At 48.0% G+C, this 21,137-nt stretch overlaps 1 protein-coding gene across 11 annotated transcripts in view; it reads right to left on the bottom strand.

Moving 5' to 3' along the window:
• PACS2 (phosphofurin acidic cluster sorting protein 2) overlaps window positions 1–21,137 on the bottom strand; it is a 72,904-nt gene that overhangs the window by 13,161 nt on the left and 38,606 nt on the right. For 4 of the 11 annotated variants that reach the window (XM_041420034.1, XM_041420041.1, XM_041420040.1 and 1 more), the window contains 11 exons: window positions 19,388–19,447; window positions 18,064–18,221; window positions 16,336–16,426; window positions 15,569–15,643; window positions 14,708–14,829; window positions 14,095–14,227; window positions 13,351–13,455; window positions 11,809–11,915; window positions 10,933–11,087; window positions 7,577–7,687; window positions 5,477–5,585 (listed from right to left, as the gene is read on the bottom strand). In XM_041420034.1, the coding sequence (XP_041275968.1) occupies window positions 5,477–5,585; window positions 7,577–7,687; window positions 10,933–11,087; window positions 11,809–11,915; window positions 13,351–13,455; window positions 14,095–14,227; window positions 14,708–14,829; window positions 15,569–15,643; window positions 16,336–16,426; window positions 18,064–18,221; window positions 19,388–19,447 (1,226 nt within the window). Of the gene's footprint in view, window positions 1–5,476; window positions 5,586–7,576; window positions 7,688–10,932; window positions 11,088–11,808; window positions 11,916–13,350; window positions 13,456–14,094; window positions 14,231–14,707; window positions 14,830–15,568; window positions 15,647–16,335; window positions 16,427–18,063; window positions 18,222–19,387; window positions 19,448–21,137 lie in introns of all 11 variants that reach the window. The other 7 variants (XM_041420031.1, XM_041420035.1, XM_041420038.1 and 4 more) reach the window with 3 other exon arrangements.

Genomic DNA, 21,137 nt, shown 5'->3' with positions numbered 1-21,137 from the left:
GCAGACAAACACTGAGACTTCTCATGTTTCTCTTCCTGTGCATCCCCCAGTGTTCAGAAAAATCCATCCAGCATTACTTTCATCCAGAATTTAGCCTGGAGTAGCATAAATACTGCAGGTGTTTCTGTGCTGTTTCCAGCACGAATCAGAAATGCACCAAATGCACAAAGGTTGTTAACCTGTGTGATCAGCACAGGTTGGACACTTTCCTCTAAGCTCTAAGGAAAGGATGCCATAAAACTGCAGTGAACATGACTCAGCCAGAGCTCCCTCTGGTCCAAAGCAGAACATGATTTTGCAAACAGCCTTTTGCTTTGGCTCAGCTCTGCTGATCCATCCTTAAGGCAAAGCCAGGGCCTTTGCTCCCTTCCTCCACACCCTCTGGCACTGCACCCTCGCTGTCCTCCTAAAGCACAGGACAAAGTGACCAAGTCCCTGATTCCATGCTGGAAGGTAGGAAGGTCCCATCTTTGCAAACACAACTCAACTGCTGGGCCCAGCAAACACATCTCTTACAAACAGGACGTTTCCAGCTCCAGGTTTGCAAAGTGAAAGGAGAAAACCACAGAGCTGTTGGGAGAGGCACAGAACAGAGGCTCAGCTCTCTTCTCTTTCCTTCAGCTCCATGGGCTTGGAGGCTGGCAGAAAGTGAGTCCCACTCACCAAGGGAGGGAAGCACCACAGCCATCCAGTCATCTCTCAGCTACTGGACGGCTTTGCTCCGAGCTCTGAACAAACCAACCACGTCCAGTTCCAGCAGAAAACTCATTCTCGTTCCCCTGGGAGCTCTGATTCCCACTGCAGAGAGCTCAGGGGCAACTCTGAAATAATCATTTGCTTCAGCCACCGTTTATCACAGCTCACAGCGATGCACAGGCTGTTCCTGAAGCAATCCAGCTGGATTTCAGCTCAGCTAGCTTAGTCCTGTTATACGTCCTCCTGGGAACTCTGCTCTTGCACGTGTGTCTCTGGAAATGTAGCTTATCAAAACAGCTGCTCTTCTTGTGGATGAGAGAAAAGATGACATGACCATGCTTGTTCTTCATTTCTTCCTTCATGCTCTTCCCAATTTTTGTTCTTCAGGATCTCAAGATCCCAAAACATGAATTCAGAATCCTTTCACCTTGGTAACAGCTGCTTTGATTCTTCCTCCTACCACAGCCCTGCAACTAAAACATCTCCCATCTCTGAAAAGGCAGCTTCCCCTCATTACCTCAGCTGCACAGATTCCCAGGCTGCAGAGGGTTAACCCCACATGTCCAAGGCTTTTTTTTTTTTTACCCACAGGGCTTCTGAAGGCTGTGGTACCTCAGCTGTAATTTAAAGCCAGACCTGGCCCAAGTTTGTGATTTTTAGCAGTTATTGATGTGTCTACAACAATCTCTCTAACCAGAAGGGTCTCAGGCACCACCTTTATTCCACTCAAGTCCTGAAGGAGGCAACAGAAAAGAGGGACTTCTGTCACTGAAGGACTGGCAGGACTCTGGGCCATTTCAGGCCAGGCACCAGCACCACCAGCTCTTCACTCAGCTATGACATGAAATCTGTCCTGCCCACTGGGCAACTCCAGCTGTCTGCTGGCTAACACTGTCCTGCTTCCACCAGGGCCAAACCAAACGAGGGACAAAGCGGCACCAGGTCCTCATGACACATCAGATGAATCTCCTCTCAGCCTTTCCTTTCCAGCACTCTTCACTTTGCTGTGGTGGGCTGGATATAATCAACAGGACATCCATAATTTCTTGAGCCTTGACTCTCCTCTGCTGTACTCCTGTTGCAATTCCAGAAGCTGCCCAAGGAGTTTCCTGCAGTAATCAGCAGATCAGACGAGCTCTGCTGAGCCAGAGGAGGGACCAGGCCCCTCTTGGCCAGCCGGATTCACATCCAGCAGCTGCTGCAGGGTGTGTTTGAGGAGAAGCGCCCAGAGCAATGACCTGGACTCTGCTCAGCCACTGCCCTGCAGGGCCTCTGAGACACACAGCAGGCAGGATCAGTGTAACCTGTGCTTCCTACTGCCCAGGAGCCCTCCAATCCAAGGGAACTGGGAGCAAGAGCTGGGAAGTGCTCCCAAAAGCTTTTGGTAAACACGTAACCAGGCAGGCAGTGATCCAGCCCTTGCCCTGACAAGTGAACAAAGCTTCCATTTCCAACAGCCAGGCTGCTCCCCAGATTCATGCAAGGGCTGTCCAGAAGCCACAGGGCATGAGCTGTGCTGGGCACTGAATTACAGTGGGTGACACCAGCCCAGCAAAGCAGCTGCACTGGGAATGTGTGAGCGCTGACTCTCAGACCTCAAATGCCACAGTGCTTCTTTCAAGAAAGCAGTGCAGAGAGACATCAGTGACATGCCCCTCCTGGTGAGAGGCCCACCCCATCCCCAGAGTCTCAGCTCCCCAGGTGTTGCCTGGATTGCACTGTTCCTTCAGAATTCAGTAACCAGGATTTCTCCCAGAGCTCACAGACAGAGTCAGTCACCCAGTGTAACTCAGAGGAGCTGCAATGGCACTTCATTTCCTTCGTGAACCCCCTTCCTCACAGCCAGCCCCTCTGCTTTCAGGTAAGGTCAGCAGATGCTCCAGAAGACCAGGACAAAGCTTTGGCACCATTGCAGTCCATCACAGGCAGTTCATGCGCCAACCTTTGCCATGACAAACAGAACAAGGGCACGGGGAGAGAGCGGGGTCAGTCAGAACAGGGACAGCTGGCAAGAGAGTTGTAAAGCAGCTCACCACATACAGCTACATCCTAGAGACTGGCTTGGCTTTCCTTGCACTACTAGGACTTGTTTAACAGAGCAAATGTCAGGATTCTGGGAGATATCTTTTGCAATGAATTTGTAGGTAGTGCTGCTTGTTTCTACCTGGACCACTGCCTTGAAAGCAGGCCTTGGAGAAGCCATTCACCTCTGGCCTCAAGGGGGAGGGAGTTGCAGTAACTTTGTGTGCTGAATACAAAATAAAAAATGCCCAATATCATATGATTCAAAGCAGGGGACCCTGCAGAGCATGGGGGTTTTGGAGGCAGCTCAGACAGCACAGCTCCACTGCTAGCACACATCTGCCTTCTTTCTTAAGCTTAGAGAAGTCCCACATGTTTGGGATGCTCTGCCAGTAAGAGGCTAGTCCTCAAATTTTTGATTACAGGGAGGAGATTTGCTGGTCTGCACTTGGACACTACACAGCTGATCCCCACCCTGAGGCACTGAGTGCCACCTACAGCACTCCAGTTCCAAGAGATGGGAACTGAAAAGCCTTTTCTCAGTCCTGATCCTTCTGGAGCTACACTCTCTCTTCTGATGGCTAAGGGAAAAGGCAAGGAAAAAAACCCCACCTTCTCCATGTTGTACTGCTCTAAGCTACTCTCTGAACAACTCCTTCATTCCCACTCAATCTACATCCTGGGAACCCAAATGTGTGATCCAAAGGCAGAGCAGTCACTTTCAACGATGCACTCTGCCAGCAGATGCCATGGTTTCAAAGCAGTGAGCAGAATTAAACCTAAAGCACAAACTGTGCATCCCAGACCTGCAGGAGCTGTTAAACAAGGCACAAATCACCAGTTCACTGGGAAAAGAGAGAGGAGCTGGGAGAGGGAACCTAAAAAGAACTGATACCTTATGGTAAAATCAAAATGAAAGCTCTTTTTCCTTTTCAGCAAGCAACCAAAGAAAAAGATAAATGTGTTATTATACTTGTAACAAAGTGATACATTTGTTTAGACAGTGCTAATGGGGACACAATTACTGTGTTGTTTTTAACAACACCCTTCCTAAGTTGCTGCCAGTGACAGAGACCCCCATTGCTAAAGGAAGGCACACAGGACACAACTGTCCATGCCCTACTGAGAGCCTCCTACTCACTGTCCTTTGCTCATGGGGCACTGACCTGAAAGGAGAAGTTAAGGCAGACACACAGAAATACTGAGAGATTGCAGGTTATACCAGAGTGTGAGCATGAGTTTCAGCAATGTCTCTTCCAAACAACCTCCTAAATGAAAACTAGGAACAGTTCAGGCGTGGCATCAGAGTCCAAAGGGTGTCAAACCCAAACGGATCAGACCAGCCTGGTAAAGCAGTCCTGCACGCTGCTGGGAGGGATAAGGGTTGCTCAAATACATTTCTGCTCTTTTCAAATGCAGAATTGACCTTCTGGACACATTAGAAACTCAAAACCTTTAAATGTGTGATAATGACAAAAATGAAGCTGTAACAGAATGGAGGAGGCAGTGGAAAGCAGTGCAGAACCCAGCACCTGAAGGGTGCAGAGGAAGAACCAGGCAGCCTCAGAAGGGATTCCCACTGCCCTGGGGTGTCTGAGATCCCTGCTGGTAACCAAGGTAAGCCTTCACACCAAAAACAAGATGCAAAACTGAAGGCAAGAGCTTCAAGTGCTCTGTAGCTCTTGAAATTTCATCCTTATTATCATGTTAACTTTAACAGAAGTCCACAAATACACGAAGAGACTAGACTAGTCTCTTTTACTTGACTAGTCAGTCTGGAAATACAGGAAATACAGGTAGAATGGGTGAAATTTCACTGAATCATTTCTGCACAGTAATATGAGAGCAGACAGGAATTCCACAGGAATGCAAAAGCAATATACGAGGAGAATTTCCAAAAAGAAGGAGGGAAAGTGACGCTACCCACGCTTTCAATTTCTCAATTTCTCAAATTCTTAGGCAAAGGAGATGCTAATAAGGGATGTTAATGGACCAAAAATGAAAAATCAAATAGAAGTAATTAAAAATTAACAACATCCATGTCTCATAGGGAGTTGTTAGTCTCTAACTGAGGAGACTCACATCAACTGAGTTCAAATCTATCATTCTCCTCTGTCCCTTGATAACAGTGCTTCTCTACCCCTCAGTGACAGTTACTCTTCTTCCTGGACCATAGCCACAGGAAGCCCTACCTGCTCCTGAATCTTGTTTTCAGGCCCCAGTCCTCCCTCCTACAGCCTGCTTATCCCTTAAGAAAAGTTGAAATGAAATCTGGTGAATGTCAGCCCTCCTCAGCAGGAGTCGTGGCAGCTTGCAACTGCCAATCAATAAGGATTTTGTCTCTCCTGCAAGAAGCTCTGCTATTTACACTCCAAAAAGGAAGGGGCTTAGTTCCTTAAATGCCAATGTAAAAAAGGTCAGGTCTCACAGAAGATACTTGGTGGGAGAATGCCACGGTCAAGTCTTACACACCTAAGGTCGCTGTGGTGAGAGAGCTCTGGAACCTAAGCACATAAAACCTGTCCATCCCCATCCTGTTTAGCCTGCACTTCCCCAAACCTCTTAGATCTTCAAAAAACAGAATCTCTGCACCTAAAGTAATCTTGCTGCTGTAGATTCACTGAGTGGGGCACACCACTGGGTGCAGGCTCCCAAGGTCTTTGCTGTTTGGTTTTCAGACTGTTGGCAAGACATGAGAAAAGCACTTTTCTCTCAAGCAGCTGCTCTGCTGGGAGCCAGCAGGACAAGGGGGTCATACCTCTTCTGTTTGTAGGTCAGCATGGCTTCAGCAATGGGCAGCTGGTGAGCACAGTTTGCCCCTGCTATGTACTGCGTTATCCGGGACACGACGTCGGGGGCCTCTGAAACTGCAGAGAACAGATGGAAAAGCATTCAAGTGACTGCTCAGAGCCCTGCCAGCCCTGTCCTCCCTCAGACCCCTGCCAGCCCTGTCCTCCCTCAGACCCCTGCCAGCCCTGTCCTCCCTCAGACCCCTGCCAGCCCTGTCCTCCACCTGCTGGTGCTGCCCAGCCAGCTCCGCACCTTGTACAGGAAGCTCTGCCTACCCCAGAGCACAGTAAAGCTGAATCTGTACTCAGCATTTCTGACTGAATCTGGGGTCTTTTAGATTTGTTAAAAGCTTTTCTTTGCCCCTGCCCCGAGTCAGCTTTAGACTCTTTCACACCTTGGCTGTAGGTATCTGCTGAAGAAGGTGCCTGGCCATGTCTCCCAGGTGAGCTGCTCTGCTCACACCAGCACTGAGTTACCTGAGTTTCTACTGAACTCATGGCCTTGCTGAGTTGACCAAAAAGACAGAGGGACACACAAGGGTAGGAAGAGCACAAAGATCCCGTGATTTTGTGAGACTGTGGTTCATTCAAGTTGACACAAGGACATTTCTTAAATGCTTTCCATATTTTTTTTTTGGTTTCAACCAAAGAGCCTCAACTGTGAGATCCCAGGAACACAAGTGACCTTCAACAGGCACTTCCATACTTTAAAATGGGCATTTCAACCCAGACTCTTTGTATTTGAACATTTAACTGGTAAGAATTATGGTTCTCTGCCAGATCTCCTTGTGCCATTACGGAGTTCCTGTGCAGCTGCCATCCCACAGACCAAAATGCAGAATGTACAAAGTCTGCACTACACAAAAATGAGGTGGATTTTTCCTTTTAGCTGGATGGTTTCCTCATACAACCAACTAAGGAACAGATATGGCTCCTTCTGGATTTCTACAGGTAATGAAGTATTCCTAATTCAGACACAAAAATCAAGTCTGTATTGACATTTTTCTGCATTTTCAAGTGCACCAAGCAATTAAAGGAAACCAGTTCCATACACCAGTTCTTCCCTGAATTCAGGATTAAGGGAAAGTGTAACTTGGATAGCACAATAGGAGATATCTAGTCCAGCCTCCTGCTCCAAACAGGGCTGACTTCACCTTGAGAACAGGCTGCCCCAGGCCTTGTCCAGCCCTGCTCCCATCTGCTGGAAACAGCTCTGAGCGAGTACTCCTGAAGAGGTCTCCCTCCTCCTCTCATGGCTAGAGGACTTCCAGGAGCATCCTGGGAGTCTCAAGAACTCTGCAATTCCAACAGGGAGAACCACATTGCAACCTCCCCACACTCTTGGTGCTGCACAAAGTCCAAAGCTTTTTCCTTCTGATGAAATTTCTGTGTGGGCAATGCTGCCCACTACTGCATCAAATCTCAAGCCTTCACGTAGCCCTGAATGTGGCAAATCCTCCTTTCTCCTGTTTCTTTCCATTCATGAAGAAATGGAGGAAGATACTGTAAGCATTCACATTTTAAACAGATCAGTACTTTAACTGGAGTAAGGCTTTAGTCTGGCCTAGAACAAACTCAGATCAGAACAGGAACTTGTTGGTCTGACCTAGGGCAGCTCCCACTGTTACCACACTGGTGAGGAACAAAATTCTTCTTTAATAAGAATGTTTTCAAGTCTGCTGGCAGGATCTATCTCACACACAACTAACAGAAGTTAATCTTCCCAGAGCTTCTGGTTTTCCAAACGTTTTAGGCTGCACAGTTCCTGAAGGAAAGCAATGTACTGAACTCAGGAGCAAGACCTCCACATCAAAGAGCAAAGCTGAGAGCTAGGTAAGAACAGCATGACTCACAGGAGCTAGTTAGTGCCTCTGGGAGCCAATAACTGTTTGCAAACCACCATGGGCACGACTTAGAAAGGTCAGCATCTGAAATGGGAATGTGGTGGAGTGAGGAGAAAAGAGGAACAAAAACACTTGTCTGCTTCCTCTTGTATTTACTTGACCTCTGCTAAAATTACTCACTCAAGCTTTTCATCCCACACAGGCCAGACAGACACAGACTCTTACCAGTGGTCTGTGCTTCAAGTTTGTTGAACAGATCTCTCCAGGCTAGATCTTGGAAGAAGTTGTTGTATCTATAATCTACAGACCCCAGATACTTGGCCACAGGATGAGAGCCTAAGAAAGAAAGGAAAACATGACAGCTGTGCTCTCCAGCACTGAACACAAGCGTGGTTTGATCTGTAAGGAATTAAACTCCAAAATCAAAACCACACTTGACACCTCAGAAATAAACTTCTTCAATTATAACCAAGTCATTTAGTCCAGCTTATCTCTACAAGAGCATGCAAATAGACTTCCCAGTGCAGACTGTTTGCTTCACCAAACTGCTGTCTTTTACTTGACACCTTCCCCCAAACAAATTAAATTTTAAAAGGCCAAAGAAAACAGGACTGGGAATCTGCCGAGGAAATAAATTATTTGGAAGGCACAAAGGCTCTACAGCTCTCCATGTCTCTCAGTTTTGCAAGCAGCTCTCCCAAACAGCCCTTCCTGCCCAGAGGCTGCACCACAGCCAGGCCACCTCTGCCAGGAGGGGCCAGACCCCTTCCTCCAAGCACCATTTGTACCCCACAGCTGTTCTGCAACACTGAGAAGAGGCAATTGCCCCCAGGCAGGAAAAATAACCCAGGGAGGCTTGTTTAATCTGTGGAGAAGGGCTACAAGCTCAATAAATACGCTGCAATTTGAGGCAGAAAGCAGAGCCCCAGGATTACAGTACCCAGTGAACACTGGCATGTGCAGCAGGTCCCTGCTTACTCTGGCTGAGCCTCGTGGCTCAGCTCCCCCATGAGCATGGAAAGACCTCCTGCAGAAGCTTTGTGTGTGCAGATCTCCAGCCCTGCATAGAGATCTGACTGCATATTTACACTGAGCAGGACAGGGAAGGTGTTCAAGTGACAAAATCTGCCTTGGGAGGTGGCAAAAAGTTGCCACCTTCATTTCAGGCCATCTGTGTCCCCAAAACAGACAACACCCCCTAGCAACTACCTCTACAGTCTTTGAACACAGGAGAAAAGGTGTGCCAGGATCACCCTGCCCAGCCACCACCTGGCAGTCATGCTCAGCACCAGCCCTGTACATTTACACTCAGACACGAAGCAGCCTCGGAGCTCCTCTTAATCACATTATTTTCATCCTTCCTGCACACCAAATTTGCCCATCAAGCCACACTTCCAGACAGCTGAGTCACCAGCTGGTAACTGGAAACCTGACAAATCCCTTCAAGATGACCCCAGTTGCTTAACTGTACTCACCATGGTCCAGGAAAGCTCTGGGGGGAAAAAAACCCCAAACAATAAACCCACTGTCTCAGTGCTCCAAACCTCCAAGCTGATTTCCAGCCTTCAAAGAGAGGTGAAAGCTGGAGGTCCCCCTGAGCTGCCCTCAGTGTCAGGAGAGACTGGGCCCCATCATTTCCCTGCAGGGCAGTTCTGAGCAGGGCACACATCACAGCTCTGCACTGTGTACTGGAGAAGCTTTCCCACACACTGCACATGGAAACAAGCAGTCAACTGCAAAGCCTCCCAAGAAGTCCTACCCATGGGAGCTATATAAAAGGTTAAAATACCCCAAACGGCCAAAATAACCCCTCAACATTTTATTTTCCCCTTTTCAGCTATGATACAGTGTCTTAGACAGCAGAGGAGTCTTACAGCCACGGAATCAGTGGCATGGAGCAGGACTAAATCATATATTTGCAGACACTGAGCATTTCTGATTGCTAATAAACCACTGAGGGTTGACCCTTCTGTCACTGGAGTGTGTAGCTGTGGAAAAACCCATGGAAAAACCACCAACCAACCCTACTTCAAAGGTATTGCAAGCAGCAGAGAGGCTTTTCCTTTAAGACATTTATGGCATGGTCACCATTCTGTCTTTGGTACTTTTTCAATTGTCAGAAATGAGAGGTGGCTCCTCAATCACTTTAATGAACTGCCAGAGAGCTGGCCAGAAATAAGCACTTGATCCCATCAGGAAATACTGCAGACTTCTGTGGAAAAGATCCTGTTACAGAAGTTTCTATATTTAAAGTAGAATCTCAAAAGAATTCACAGTTCTAAAGCATTTCATTATCCAAGTGCCTGGTTAATTTTTTTCTTTTTTGATTACAAAACTAAGTTTTAAGATTAAAAAACCAACCCAAATGCAAACACTAGCTAAATGTTGTGTTTCACTTCCAAAGAGAGAGTATTTTCAGCTCATTAAAAACTGCAGGACAGAAAACTCTTCTTCTGAGGCCAGGAGACAGTCAGCAAGTGAGCAGCAAAGTCTCAGAAACAGATTCTCATTCAAAGCACATTTAACCTTGCAGAAATTTAATTTTTTTTTTGTTTTTACTCCCTAAAGGGCTCTCTCTTCTCTTCTCTTCCTGCCAACCACTTTGGAAACTAAATGCTTTTTTTTTTTACAGAAGGATCCAGTTCTTTTCCTCTGCCTTTTTAAATTTAACTTTTGCAAATGCCACAACTGAATAGACAGCCTAACCCCAGTGTTCATGGTGCTGGGCAGCAGCTTCTGATTCCTACAGGAACTTCCATCAGCTGCTCCCAAACCCAGAAAACTGGAGAACACTGCCAAAAAGTGCTTTTCAAGTGTTCTGCTGCTTACACCACTTAAGTGCTCTGTCCACACAAGTCAAGCCCTGGACCCCACCAGCAGTGCCCAGATGTCACTGCCCACAGCACCAGTGACTCCCCTGCTTTCCAGGCCTTGCCACCACCACATTCCTCATGTTCCTGACTACACCAGGAACCTGGTGCTGCTATCAGTGCACTCTACCTCCCTCACCACAAGCAATCCAAGCTGGAGAATGTTCCAGCCAGGCAGGCTTGCTGGGCTGCTGAAAGGGCAGAGATAAAGTGTTGGAAAACTGAGGGAAAAACCTGAGCAGACCAGCACAAAAAGTAAAGGTCAAGAGATGCATGTAATTTGAATAATTCAAATTCTCAGCAGTTTCAGAGCCTTTTAAAAATTTTCAACCCCTCCTCTTAACATTTTCTGAGTCAAGCCCAGGGAGGCCAGAACATTTATTGCTTTGGGAAACATGGTGACCACTGAATTTAACATTTCAGCCAGGGAAAAGGGTTTCCAGAACAACATTCTGTGCACAAGAGCTTCCCTGTATGGGGAGGAAGTACTTAACCCCTCGCTTCAAACAAAAGACTTACAAGCAGACTTTGGCACCAGGAACTTAGAGATGAAATTCACTCCCACAAGAGCAGCAACACCAGCACTACACAGTCACGTAACAATTTGCCTCATTTAACCTATAGCCAAAGCTCCAGAAAAGCTTCTCCTGAGGGAACACAGCAGATTTCACCCATTCCCCTTCCTGTGAAGAAACACCATTCCTTATTTACCTAGAGGGATGATCAGAAATTTCATGTAGCCAAGCCAGTCAGGGGTTTTGTGAGACAGCTGCTCTACAAAGAGCCTCAACACAGCACTGAGGTAATTCTGGGCTCCTGCCACTGCAATTTTAATTGGGTTTGGAGGCTGTGAATTGCAGTTACAGCTAGACAGAAAAAGAGGAAACATATTTGTAATTGTGCCTTCAACCACGCATTTCAGAACAAGCAGCAAAAAAAACCCCAACTGGTTAATAACAATTATAGCAGAAGAGAGTTTGCTCAATACACAAGGCAATACTGCAACGATTCTCAGCAGCTTAAAACATTATTAATAAAGTACAAAATTCTTCAGTAATTTCTTAATTGGTCTCCCTGCTCCTTCTTTTGCACATTTTGACATTCTAAAGGGTTTGGCTCCTAACTATCTAGGTTAGGATGTACCTACTAACTGCTGGGTCAGAGAACAAACTCAGGTACCCACAGCCCCCAGCAGATAAGTAGGGAGTGCCTTTAGGAACTGAGGAATTAATCTGGGAATTGCTTGGAAGGGAGAGCAAGAACTATTTAAAACCCCTTTATTTGTTTTGCATGCTTTAGTGGTGCATGCACTGCACCCATGAGGCAGCCTCCAAGAACAGTCTCTGAGCTGCTCATGCTGCTGTGACTTGCATGCCTCACACGAGGCACAAGAGCAGTCCCCTGCAGGGGTGGCGAGTGCTGAAGAGCCACACAGCTCTTGAAGAGCCACATAATTCAATTCTGACTTCAGAACAGCAGACTGGAAAGGTTTCATGCAGGAGTTGAGAAATTAACTCCCTGAATCCTGGGGCACAGGAGCTGAGAGGCTTTTAGGGCTGAGACAACACAAGCAAGGTGAGAACTTACTATCTCTGTATCCTGGAGACAATTGTGCTGAAAGCTGCCTGAATATCAGCAGAGGAACATGTGCAGACCACTGGCAAGGTGTGCTTTTGCAAGACATCTGAAAGGTACTGAGGAGAGAACAGAACACTTTTTAGTCCTTTTTCCAGTACAGTTTGTCAAAAGAAGAAAATGTGCCTTCCTCAACCTCCTGGGTATTCTCACACCCACTCCTGGGCACCCTCCCTGTGTCTGAAGGTGATATGGCTACTTCACAAATGCATCCTCCATGCACAGCAGACAAGAAAAGTTCCCCTTTTATAAAAATGGCAACATCTTCTTGACAGACACAACACCATGTCCCAAACATGCAGCAGTTTTTACAGCCACAGAGGGCAGGGCCAGCAGACCATTCACTGAGCAGACAGCTCTGGGAAAGAGCAGACACTGTTTACCTGCCTGCCTCTGGCAGTGCAGCTGCATCTCTCTGATATCCATTTTAAAGAAATGCAATGCTCTGCCCACCCTTCAACACTGAAGAAAGGGAAGGGTGCTACCACACACATGTTCCTTTTGAGGGACTGTTTCCCCTCCATGCAGCTGATGGGGACACCACACACCTCAGGTACACATGGACATAATTATGGCACTCGGTAATTATCTCACACTTTCAATTTCTCCATGACTAATCTATACATCCCAGTCCATATCCCTCATGCTCTCTGATACTGCAGGAACAAGCTGCCAGAACCCCTAGAAGATGATCTGCAACACCTTCTGTCCATCTCTAGAAGGCATTTCTCTGTCTTCCAAGTATAGAGAAAGTGGAACCAGCAGCTCAGATGGTATTTTTGCTCTCTCACACATTGAGACCCTAGTTCTTCCAGAAACAGAAAGCCAAACCAGACAATGTAATTCCACAAGTCTGGCACAAGTTCCCCAGGCAGCAGCCACCCAGCACATGTTCATTGGTCCTCTTCCATACATATTTTATTGCTTTCTCAGAATAATGTTCCAAAAGGAGCAAAATTTGTTCCAAACCCATAACAAACCACTCCATGTTGTCAGCAAAAGAAAGTATTGCTCAGGGTTCTCCTTAAAACAAGCATCACTCAGCAAGGATGGGGTGATTCCTGCAGTCAGCAGTCACAGGCACACGGAAATGGCCACAGAGTTGATACAAAATATTTTCTCCTGTTCACCACCTGTGCTCAGAAATCTCAGCCTAAGCCAGGACAAGGTCACACCTCCCTGCCTCCTTTGTCCCAGTCTACCACAGTTTAGGAGGCTTTTGAGTGCAAGGGTTTAGCCATACTCCCAGTGTGCTGCTAACCAGAAGGAATGTCACTGCTTGGAGGAGGAAACACCTCTGTGGAAAGGCTCAAGTGGCAAAGCTTTATGAGATCCCAGCATCTTCTGGCCAGATGAAATCCAGCCTGTGGGCACTGAGCACTCTGCAGGCAGCAGAACCTGCTTGGCTAGTGCAGAGCTCAAGGCCTGCCTGTCCATTCCTGAGGAAGGACAGTGCAGCAGAACTGTGCTCCAGGCAATGTCGCCTGCCCTTACCTGGCCTTGCCAGTCAGATGTATTGACAAGAATAATGTTTTCTGGCAGCTGGTCGTCGGAAACCAGGATGTGATTCAGCTGATCGTACACTGTTTTCCTGGGGATCTGGAAATAAAGACACAGAAAAGGAACAGTAAGAGGTGTCAGCTCTGGCCATCAAGCCACCAGCTCCAGCTCTTGCAATTGATGTGCATGCTGGCCAGTCACCCCATCAGCAAAGGCACACTGGGCTGCTGACACTCTGCAGCTTCTTCAGCATTAGCCACCATGGACCTGTTGGCCACTACTCTTTCTGCCATGCACTTTTATTTACATCACTTTATACCAACTAACAGCAACCCAGAAACTTAAGATTCATAAAAGCCAGGAACAATCTCCTTCAAGGAGGGAAATAAGCGAGTCCCACAGCTAACAAAAGCATGGCACATATGTTGTGCACAAGACAGTCCCTAGCAATCTGCCTTACTTCAAAGGAGTAATTCCTCAACACACCCCTATTCATTTCTCATTCTAACAATCTGGTCCTGTGTTTTGAGTTTACAGCTGGCTGACAAAGCTACAAACTGGCAAACCCCAGCAGACTGGATGGAAGATAAAATTTTAGCCAAGACATAAATTCCCTCCTTCCTGAAGCTGCGGGGCCCAGTTCCTTCCCAGCAGGGACAGAGCTTGAACCAGAAGGAAAAGGAGACAGCGGAGAAGAGGAAAACTGAGTGGCTGGAGGGCCAGCAGTGTCATGCCCACCTGTAGGTGGTGTCGGGTGTCCGGGGAGCGCTCGTTGTCCAGGCTGTTGGCTCTCTCGTTCTGCGGCCTCACCGGCTGCCTCTCCTTCAGGGATGTGCTTCTGCCCCGGCGCCCCGTCTGCTTCCCTTCAGACCTGCTGCAGAGACGTGCTTGCGTTGCCAGGGCAGGCACACTTGTGAGTGAGACACAGCCCCCAGAGCCCCAGAGCCCACCTGGCAGCCTCAGTGATGCCAGCAGAAGCACTGGGGAATTCTGCACGGAGACCTGAGCTAGCCTGAGCCCGGGTGATCCTGCTTCTGACAGCACAGCTCACAGCTCAGCACATTCCCAGGAGTCCCAGGATGACTTCCACAGCCCGTGCTAACACCCACACCACCTCTCTGCTGCTGCTACAGCAGCATCACAAGATTCACCCAGGCAAACTGCAGTCACACACCCCAGAGCAGCACAGAGTCCTCTGGGCATTCATTTACCAAGTGCTCCAGACTGATCACTTAAGTGCCCAAACACAGGGAGGGTGTCCTTGCAGCTCACTGCCTTAAAGCCACCCTGACAAAGTCCTAGCACACTGTCCATGACCTCCTGACAGGCTGCAGCATGCACAGCCCTGTACCTGGTGGATGGGATGATGAGGGACTCCGTCTTCGTGATCTTCCCACTGGGTGGGAGCTTCTCCACAAACACATCTGGAGTGGGGAGTTCAGCCTCCTGGACCTCAGCTTGCTGGTTAGACTCCTGCACAAACACAGCGAGCAGAGTTACCAGGAACAAACCCTCCCCTCTGTCTCACCATGGGAGCTTAGCTCTGGCTGGAGCAATTTGGCCAGAGCCTGCCTCTTCCAGACATCATGCTCAGTGCCAAAAGGGGGAAACCAGTAGTGGCTATCTGGGGCTACCCATTCCCAGCTCTACCTCACAAGGGAGCTGGAGGTAGGAAAGGTGTTCAGAGATGCTGTTTGGAACAGGCACTCTCACAGCTCAAAGCCAAGGACATGCCTCCTCATGCAATGCAGATGAATTCATCTTACCCAAACGAACTAGCTAAGAGAGAAAGACATGAGAGAAATGTTACACACCCCACGTTCCCAGCAGAGCAACATGAGCTTTGGGATTTTTACCTCAGGACCAGCTTGATTTCTGCCAACTCAGCTTAAATACTTCTGTCTGATAAAATGGAACAGCCTTGAGCATCCTTTATGTGCTCAGTAGCAAACTTTGGGCCAGCCTTCCTCCTCAGGCTGTTTGAACAAAAGGTCAAATAGAGCATTTCACCTGCAAAAGGCTGAAAGACAAGAAGCTCCAGACTAAGGCCAGGAGGAGAACTCAGTGCTATTTTCACTGCAGCTGATGTTACCCATGGAAGTTGTGTTGCATGTGCAGCTATATGGACAGACAGATGCACCCCACAGAATGCAGCCCACAGCTGACACCCAAACTGACAGGAGGAAGGTCAACAAGTGCATTTTCAACTTACATAAGGGACAGTGTCAGAAACACTGTCGCCTGCATGTTTGGTTCCAAGACTCTTTGTCTTTTCAGGCACTTCTACCTGCTTGAGAGAAGAAAGATCCTCAGGAGGTTTAGCACCAGCACAGTTTCCAGCCATGTTCTCTGGGTCAGGCTGTTCAGAAGAGTGGCTTCTCCCTTTAAACATCACACAGCTCTGCAGTATGGCCAGCAGTGCTCCCTGCTCACACCAGGACTGCACACATCACTGTGAGATGTGGCAAAGCTGATGCACAGCACACAGGAGAGGCAATGAAATGCTCTGGGATGGGACTGACACTTTCTGCCCATTCAGGAGGGAATGGAAAAGCAGCTGAGCTGTCCCTGACCATTCATTGTCAGTCATCAGGAAAAACAGTCCAACAACAGCAAATAAAAACTTCCTCCAGAGTGCTAGGAAGTCCCTAAAACTCCCAGGCAACGTCTTCCATCTTGGCAGTCATTTCAGGCACATGAGAATCTGAAGCTATTCACACCATCAGCAAGTATTCAATACATAACCTGAAGATGCATCCTTGAGTTAACAGGATATCTGCATTAAAAAAAAAAAAACCAAACCAAAACAAAAACCCCAAACTGGCCAAAAAAATCCCCAAAAAGTCCAAACTTTTCTTAGCAGGGTTTTCTTAGCAGAAAATTTGTATCTCTGCATCCAAATCTTTGGGGGGTGAGAGGTTTATTTTACACATGCAATTAGAGAGAGTGCAGAGAGGTAACACTTGAAATGTGACTTACAGGACTTGGTGGCTCTCTCTGGCTCCTGATGCTGTGGATGCTACCAATTTCTGTCTGAGAGCTGGAGTGTGACAGTCCTTCAAAGTAAGGTCTGAATAAGAAAAGTAAAACCCATTTCTTATTACAAAAAACACTGACAGGGCAAGTCCACCACACTCACAGCAAAGCAGCACAACAGTTAGAAGAACTTAGTGCTCTCCAATGGTTCCAGTAAAAATACTTTTAAAAGGAGAGGAGGGTGCCCAGGACAGGAAGAGAGGCCAGAAAGTCCAGGCATTCCTGAATCTAGCTTCTGACTGACATACAGCAAGCAGAATTACTGCTTCCCCCACACCCCAACACTTTGCTCCTGGGTAAGTGATTCTTGGGCTAATATACATTTTGTTTCCAGCTTGCATCTGGATTTGGCTGCAAGCCCTAGGCTCCAATTACACATTTGCTCACTAAGATAAGGTACCACACACAATCAGATTGTGCTTCTACTCAAAAGGCAGCTCATCATATCAGGCTACAAGACTCAATTACAACATAAGGAACTGATTTTTTGTTGTCATGGGAAAAACCTGCCTCAAAGCCACCAACATTTATCACGTCCTGTTCAAGATATGAACACCAGAACTGGACCTAGGAAACTACAAAGTCTCTCCCCAGGACCACACACATTAAGTTCTTATTCTAGCATTGCTCCAGCAATCACATATCCCAGCACAGTTTGCTCCTCAGCTCCAGGGAACACGATATGAACTCCCAGTGTGCAGAGTAGAACATTTTGGCTTGGTTCAAAGCAGCTGCTTACCACAACACATCTAGTTTCAAATCCCTTCAAGGCAGGGCCAACCAGCTGGCTGGTATCTTGGGTTAAGCACCAAACACCTTTACATGCTAGCAGCCCCACCATTTCCACTGCTGCCCCAGTCTGTCCTTGACATCTCCTGGCTCACCGACAGGGAACAGCTCTCTCCACACCCAGAATCTACTCTTAGCCCAACGAGGTTATTCAATATTAATGAGGCCATAATGACATCTGGTAATTAGCAGATTTAGCAGATGCTGTACTGACCAGCTGCAGTGGTCAGTGCTGTAATTCTCTGTTCCAGAGCCATCACACACGGAGGGCCTGAGCATGCAGCCACACACCAGACAGAAGCAGGAGCGCAGCCCAGTCTCACATTTTCAGGCTTTACTGAGCAGAGTGTGACACAGCTCTGTTAGCTCAGGGCTCTGCATCTGCTCGAGACCCCGAGCCAGCAACCCCCAGCTCAGCTCCACAGTGCTGGGACTGACCCACAGGAGCACTTTAAGAACAGGCTTGAGCACATCCACGTGTGCTGCAGTCAATGCCTTTGGGCCCTCAGGAATCCATTTGTTTCCTGCAGCTCTGCTTCCTTAATCCCTGCAAAGACTCTCTTTCCACACAGGGTGTTATTACAGGAAAGGTCTTTCCAGAAAGACAGTGTGCCTCGTTCATCCCTGCCTCAGCACACATTTCCTGCCTGTTTCTACTATCTTCCCCGTGCAGGGCAGCAGAACACCTGCAAAGGGAACAAGGAAGAACTGGGACTGAAGGGAAGTCAGACCCCACACACCTCTGGATCACAAGCTGTCACTCCCATTCTAACACCACCATGTCAGGAGGGGAAAAAGGAGCATGGAAGGGTGGGAATAAAACCAACATCTGACACTGCACATGGTCTCTCTCTAACCCAGCATAAGCTGCCTCACACTTACTTTAACTTTGGCTTTGGAGTGCTCAAGACACTGTCATCATCCTCCATTTCTGGCCCGCTGTCACTGGGGTTCTCTATATCCAGTGTGTCATACAGAAGGTCCAAATCCTCCTCTACCTCTGGAACGTGCTCTGCTGGGTCCTGCTCTGAATCCAGAACCTACACAGGACAAAAACAGGCATCACCAGCTCTGCTAGGAGCCAGACCGATCCCACATCACCCATGCTCCCCCATGACTGCAGTACACCACTCCTGGGAGTAAGATTCTATTCCTGGTGCTAGGATACTATATCCAAGGAACATCAAGCATATGAGAAATGCTTGTCTTGGATCAAGCTTGTCAATGCCTGGTTAAGCAGGAGCTACATATTGGACCAGGCATCCATGAGCGTGCCATTGGTTATTTCCAGTATTCCCAACAGTGTAGCAGGTACTGGTTTTTACTGAAAAAGCTGCCCTGACGCCTCCTGATTTGATACCCAAAAATGTCCACAGGAGGCGCCTGAAACCTGGAGGAGGATCCGCCGCCACGGCCGAGGCAGGGAGAACAAACCTCACTCTGAACTTGCTTTACACACACCCCGGAGCACACAGGGGCTGTGCCCTGCCCGGAGCCTGCTTCTGGACTGGCAGCTCCAGAAAAAAGCAGAGCTCGGCTGCCCGAGCTCTCAGCTGTGGCTGCTGGCTGTGCCGAGCTGACCTGGGAAGACCAGCAAAGCTAACAGGACTGCTTGGAAGGGTAAGGCAGCACGAGGAGTTACTCACCCTTTCCCACAAGCCACAGAATCGGCACACAGCCGCGCAGCCAAAGGAGATGTTCACTGGTTTTGTGTTAGATACTTAATGCTACGCAGGTTTCTTGGGGTTTGGACCTGTTTCATCCTTTTCTGCTCTGAGCAAGCAGCTGACTCTTGTGGATTGAGCTCCCTATCCAAGTTTTTCATGTTTTGCCTGGCTGTTCTAGTAAGATGATCAAACAGGCTGGGCTTTAACTTCACAAGCAATACACAACATTTGGACTGCTTGCCTTTGAACGGGTCAAAGATAATTTCAAAGCAATCTGCAAAACTAATGGGTAAACACACAGCTGCCAAAATCTGCTTTGGATAAAACTGAATCTACAAAATGCTTGTTGACCTTTAGAAGTTGGCCCTCAAGCCTCCCTGCAAGGCCAGGGTGTAAGGAAAGGTCACATCCACTGTGGACTTGAAAACAAAATGAAGGGAACAGGAGGAAACAGGGGAGTGTTCCTGAAGACTAAAGCAAGATGCCCCAAGCAGAGGGCAGCACACAACGCAGGCAGGTTTACAGAAGGAATCACTCACCTCATCAGACACTTTAAACCTCTTCAGCAATGCCACAACCTTCTGTTTGAAGTTTTGTTGCTGCAAATTAAAGACACTTTTATATAAGTAAAGCATTAAGTGAGCTGTTTTCTCCCAGCCTGCAAGAAGCCAGACACATCTGACACTGGTGCTATGCTGCTGTTTAAAATCAAACAACATCTGGCACCACAGACCACCTCCCTGCTGTCCTTACACTGAAATCAGCTTTTCCACACCTACGGTAACTTCATTACCACCAATGGTAGGTCCCACTCCAATGAGCACTGTAAATCTGAAAGATGGCACTCCACTTTTGGTTGGACACACATTGGAAAACAATTTATCTGCCAGATCACCTCCCTGTGCCTTTTTGATATATTCCTGGAAAACACCTGACAGTCAACTTTTCTCATTCTTAACAAGGCCGAGCCAACATAGACAACTACACACTGACCCCAAGAACAAATGTGATGGGGGCTTTTTTGCAGGAGTTTGCAGGGCAGGTTCATTTATTTCACTAGAAGCACTGGGTGAAAAGCTGTGGCACCACACTGACCCCAAGAACAAATGTGATGGGGGCTTTTTTGCAGGAGTTTGCAAGGCAGGTTCATTTATTTCACTAGAACCACTGGTGAAAAGCTGTGGCATTTATCCTCAGCACTTGCCCCATCACACAAACGTTTCTGGAGTCATACTCCCAGATCCTGGACGCAGCAGAAACCAAGGCCAGAACAGCACAAGGCAAACTGCTGCTCTCCCTTTGTGCTTGCTCACTCCCAGGTGCTCCCCCTTTTGCAGGATCAAAGAGCTGAGGTTTGCCCAGCCCTTCTCTGCCTGTCACTGACAAACCTGATGTGCACATCCTCAAGAAGGGCCCAGGTCTCAGTATTGGTACAGAGCATCTGAGGTGGCATCCTTGTGTCAGGAGGAAAGGGAAGAAGGAAATGGCTGGCACTGGGCCACTCTGAGGTGAAGAAAGTTGCTCATTTGCTGACTCTCATGAGGTCTTGCAAATCCAACTGCCTACTCCCAGCTCTGGCCTCAGACACTTCACACAGACCCCAAACTGCACCCTTTATTTCTGAGCTCCTGTCCTGCAGCTGCAGCCACTTCCAGACAGCTGAAGCTTAGGTGAAATAAATCCAGCACACTGTCCCAAGACAGCCCTGTTTCTGTCCCCAATGCATCCCTGAGGCTGAGATGCCCTCCCAAGAGTGACAGTTCTCCTTTGGCTCAGGGTGTCAAGCAAACCCATCCATGAGAACACCTGGGATCAGTTCAGCAGCCCACGAGGGGAGACACTCAGAATGCAGCAGCAGCTAGGGTGACAAGGCAAGAGCTGTTTGCTGGCCTGAACGGTTTCAGAGACAGCAGATCTGGTTTGGAGCTGGGCTGATGGTAACTTCACTGGCATCACCAAACCCAGTTTTGCACCAGCTGGACCTTCAGCATCGGTTCAGAGGGCAGGGCTGGAAGGGCATTCCTCTTATGAGTTCCTTGCTTAACACCAAGGGGTGGATTTTGTCCTGACTTGTCACTGACACTTCAAAACAATATGGACACCAAGGGTACAAACTAGCACACTCCTGACCTCACAGAAAGGATCTCTATAGTGACAGATTCAGGTCAAAACAGGGTTTATTTCAGACCTCGTCAAAACACGGATTTCAGAAACAGCCTTAGACCATGGTGTGGTGAAGAGCAAGTCCCTGCTCCACACAAGTGCAGCTTTGGAGGTACATCCATGCTT

Source organism: Onychostruthus taczanowskii, unplaced genomic scaffold (assembly GCF_017590055.1).
Source record: "Onychostruthus taczanowskii isolate IOZ18803 unplaced genomic scaffold, ASM1759005v1 scaffold63, whole genome shotgun sequence".
NCBI lineage: Eukaryota > Metazoa > Chordata > Aves > Passeriformes > Passeridae > Onychostruthus > Onychostruthus taczanowskii.
The sequence above is the reverse complement of the archived record's forward strand: the minus strand, read 5'-3'. Positions and strand labels throughout refer to the sequence as shown.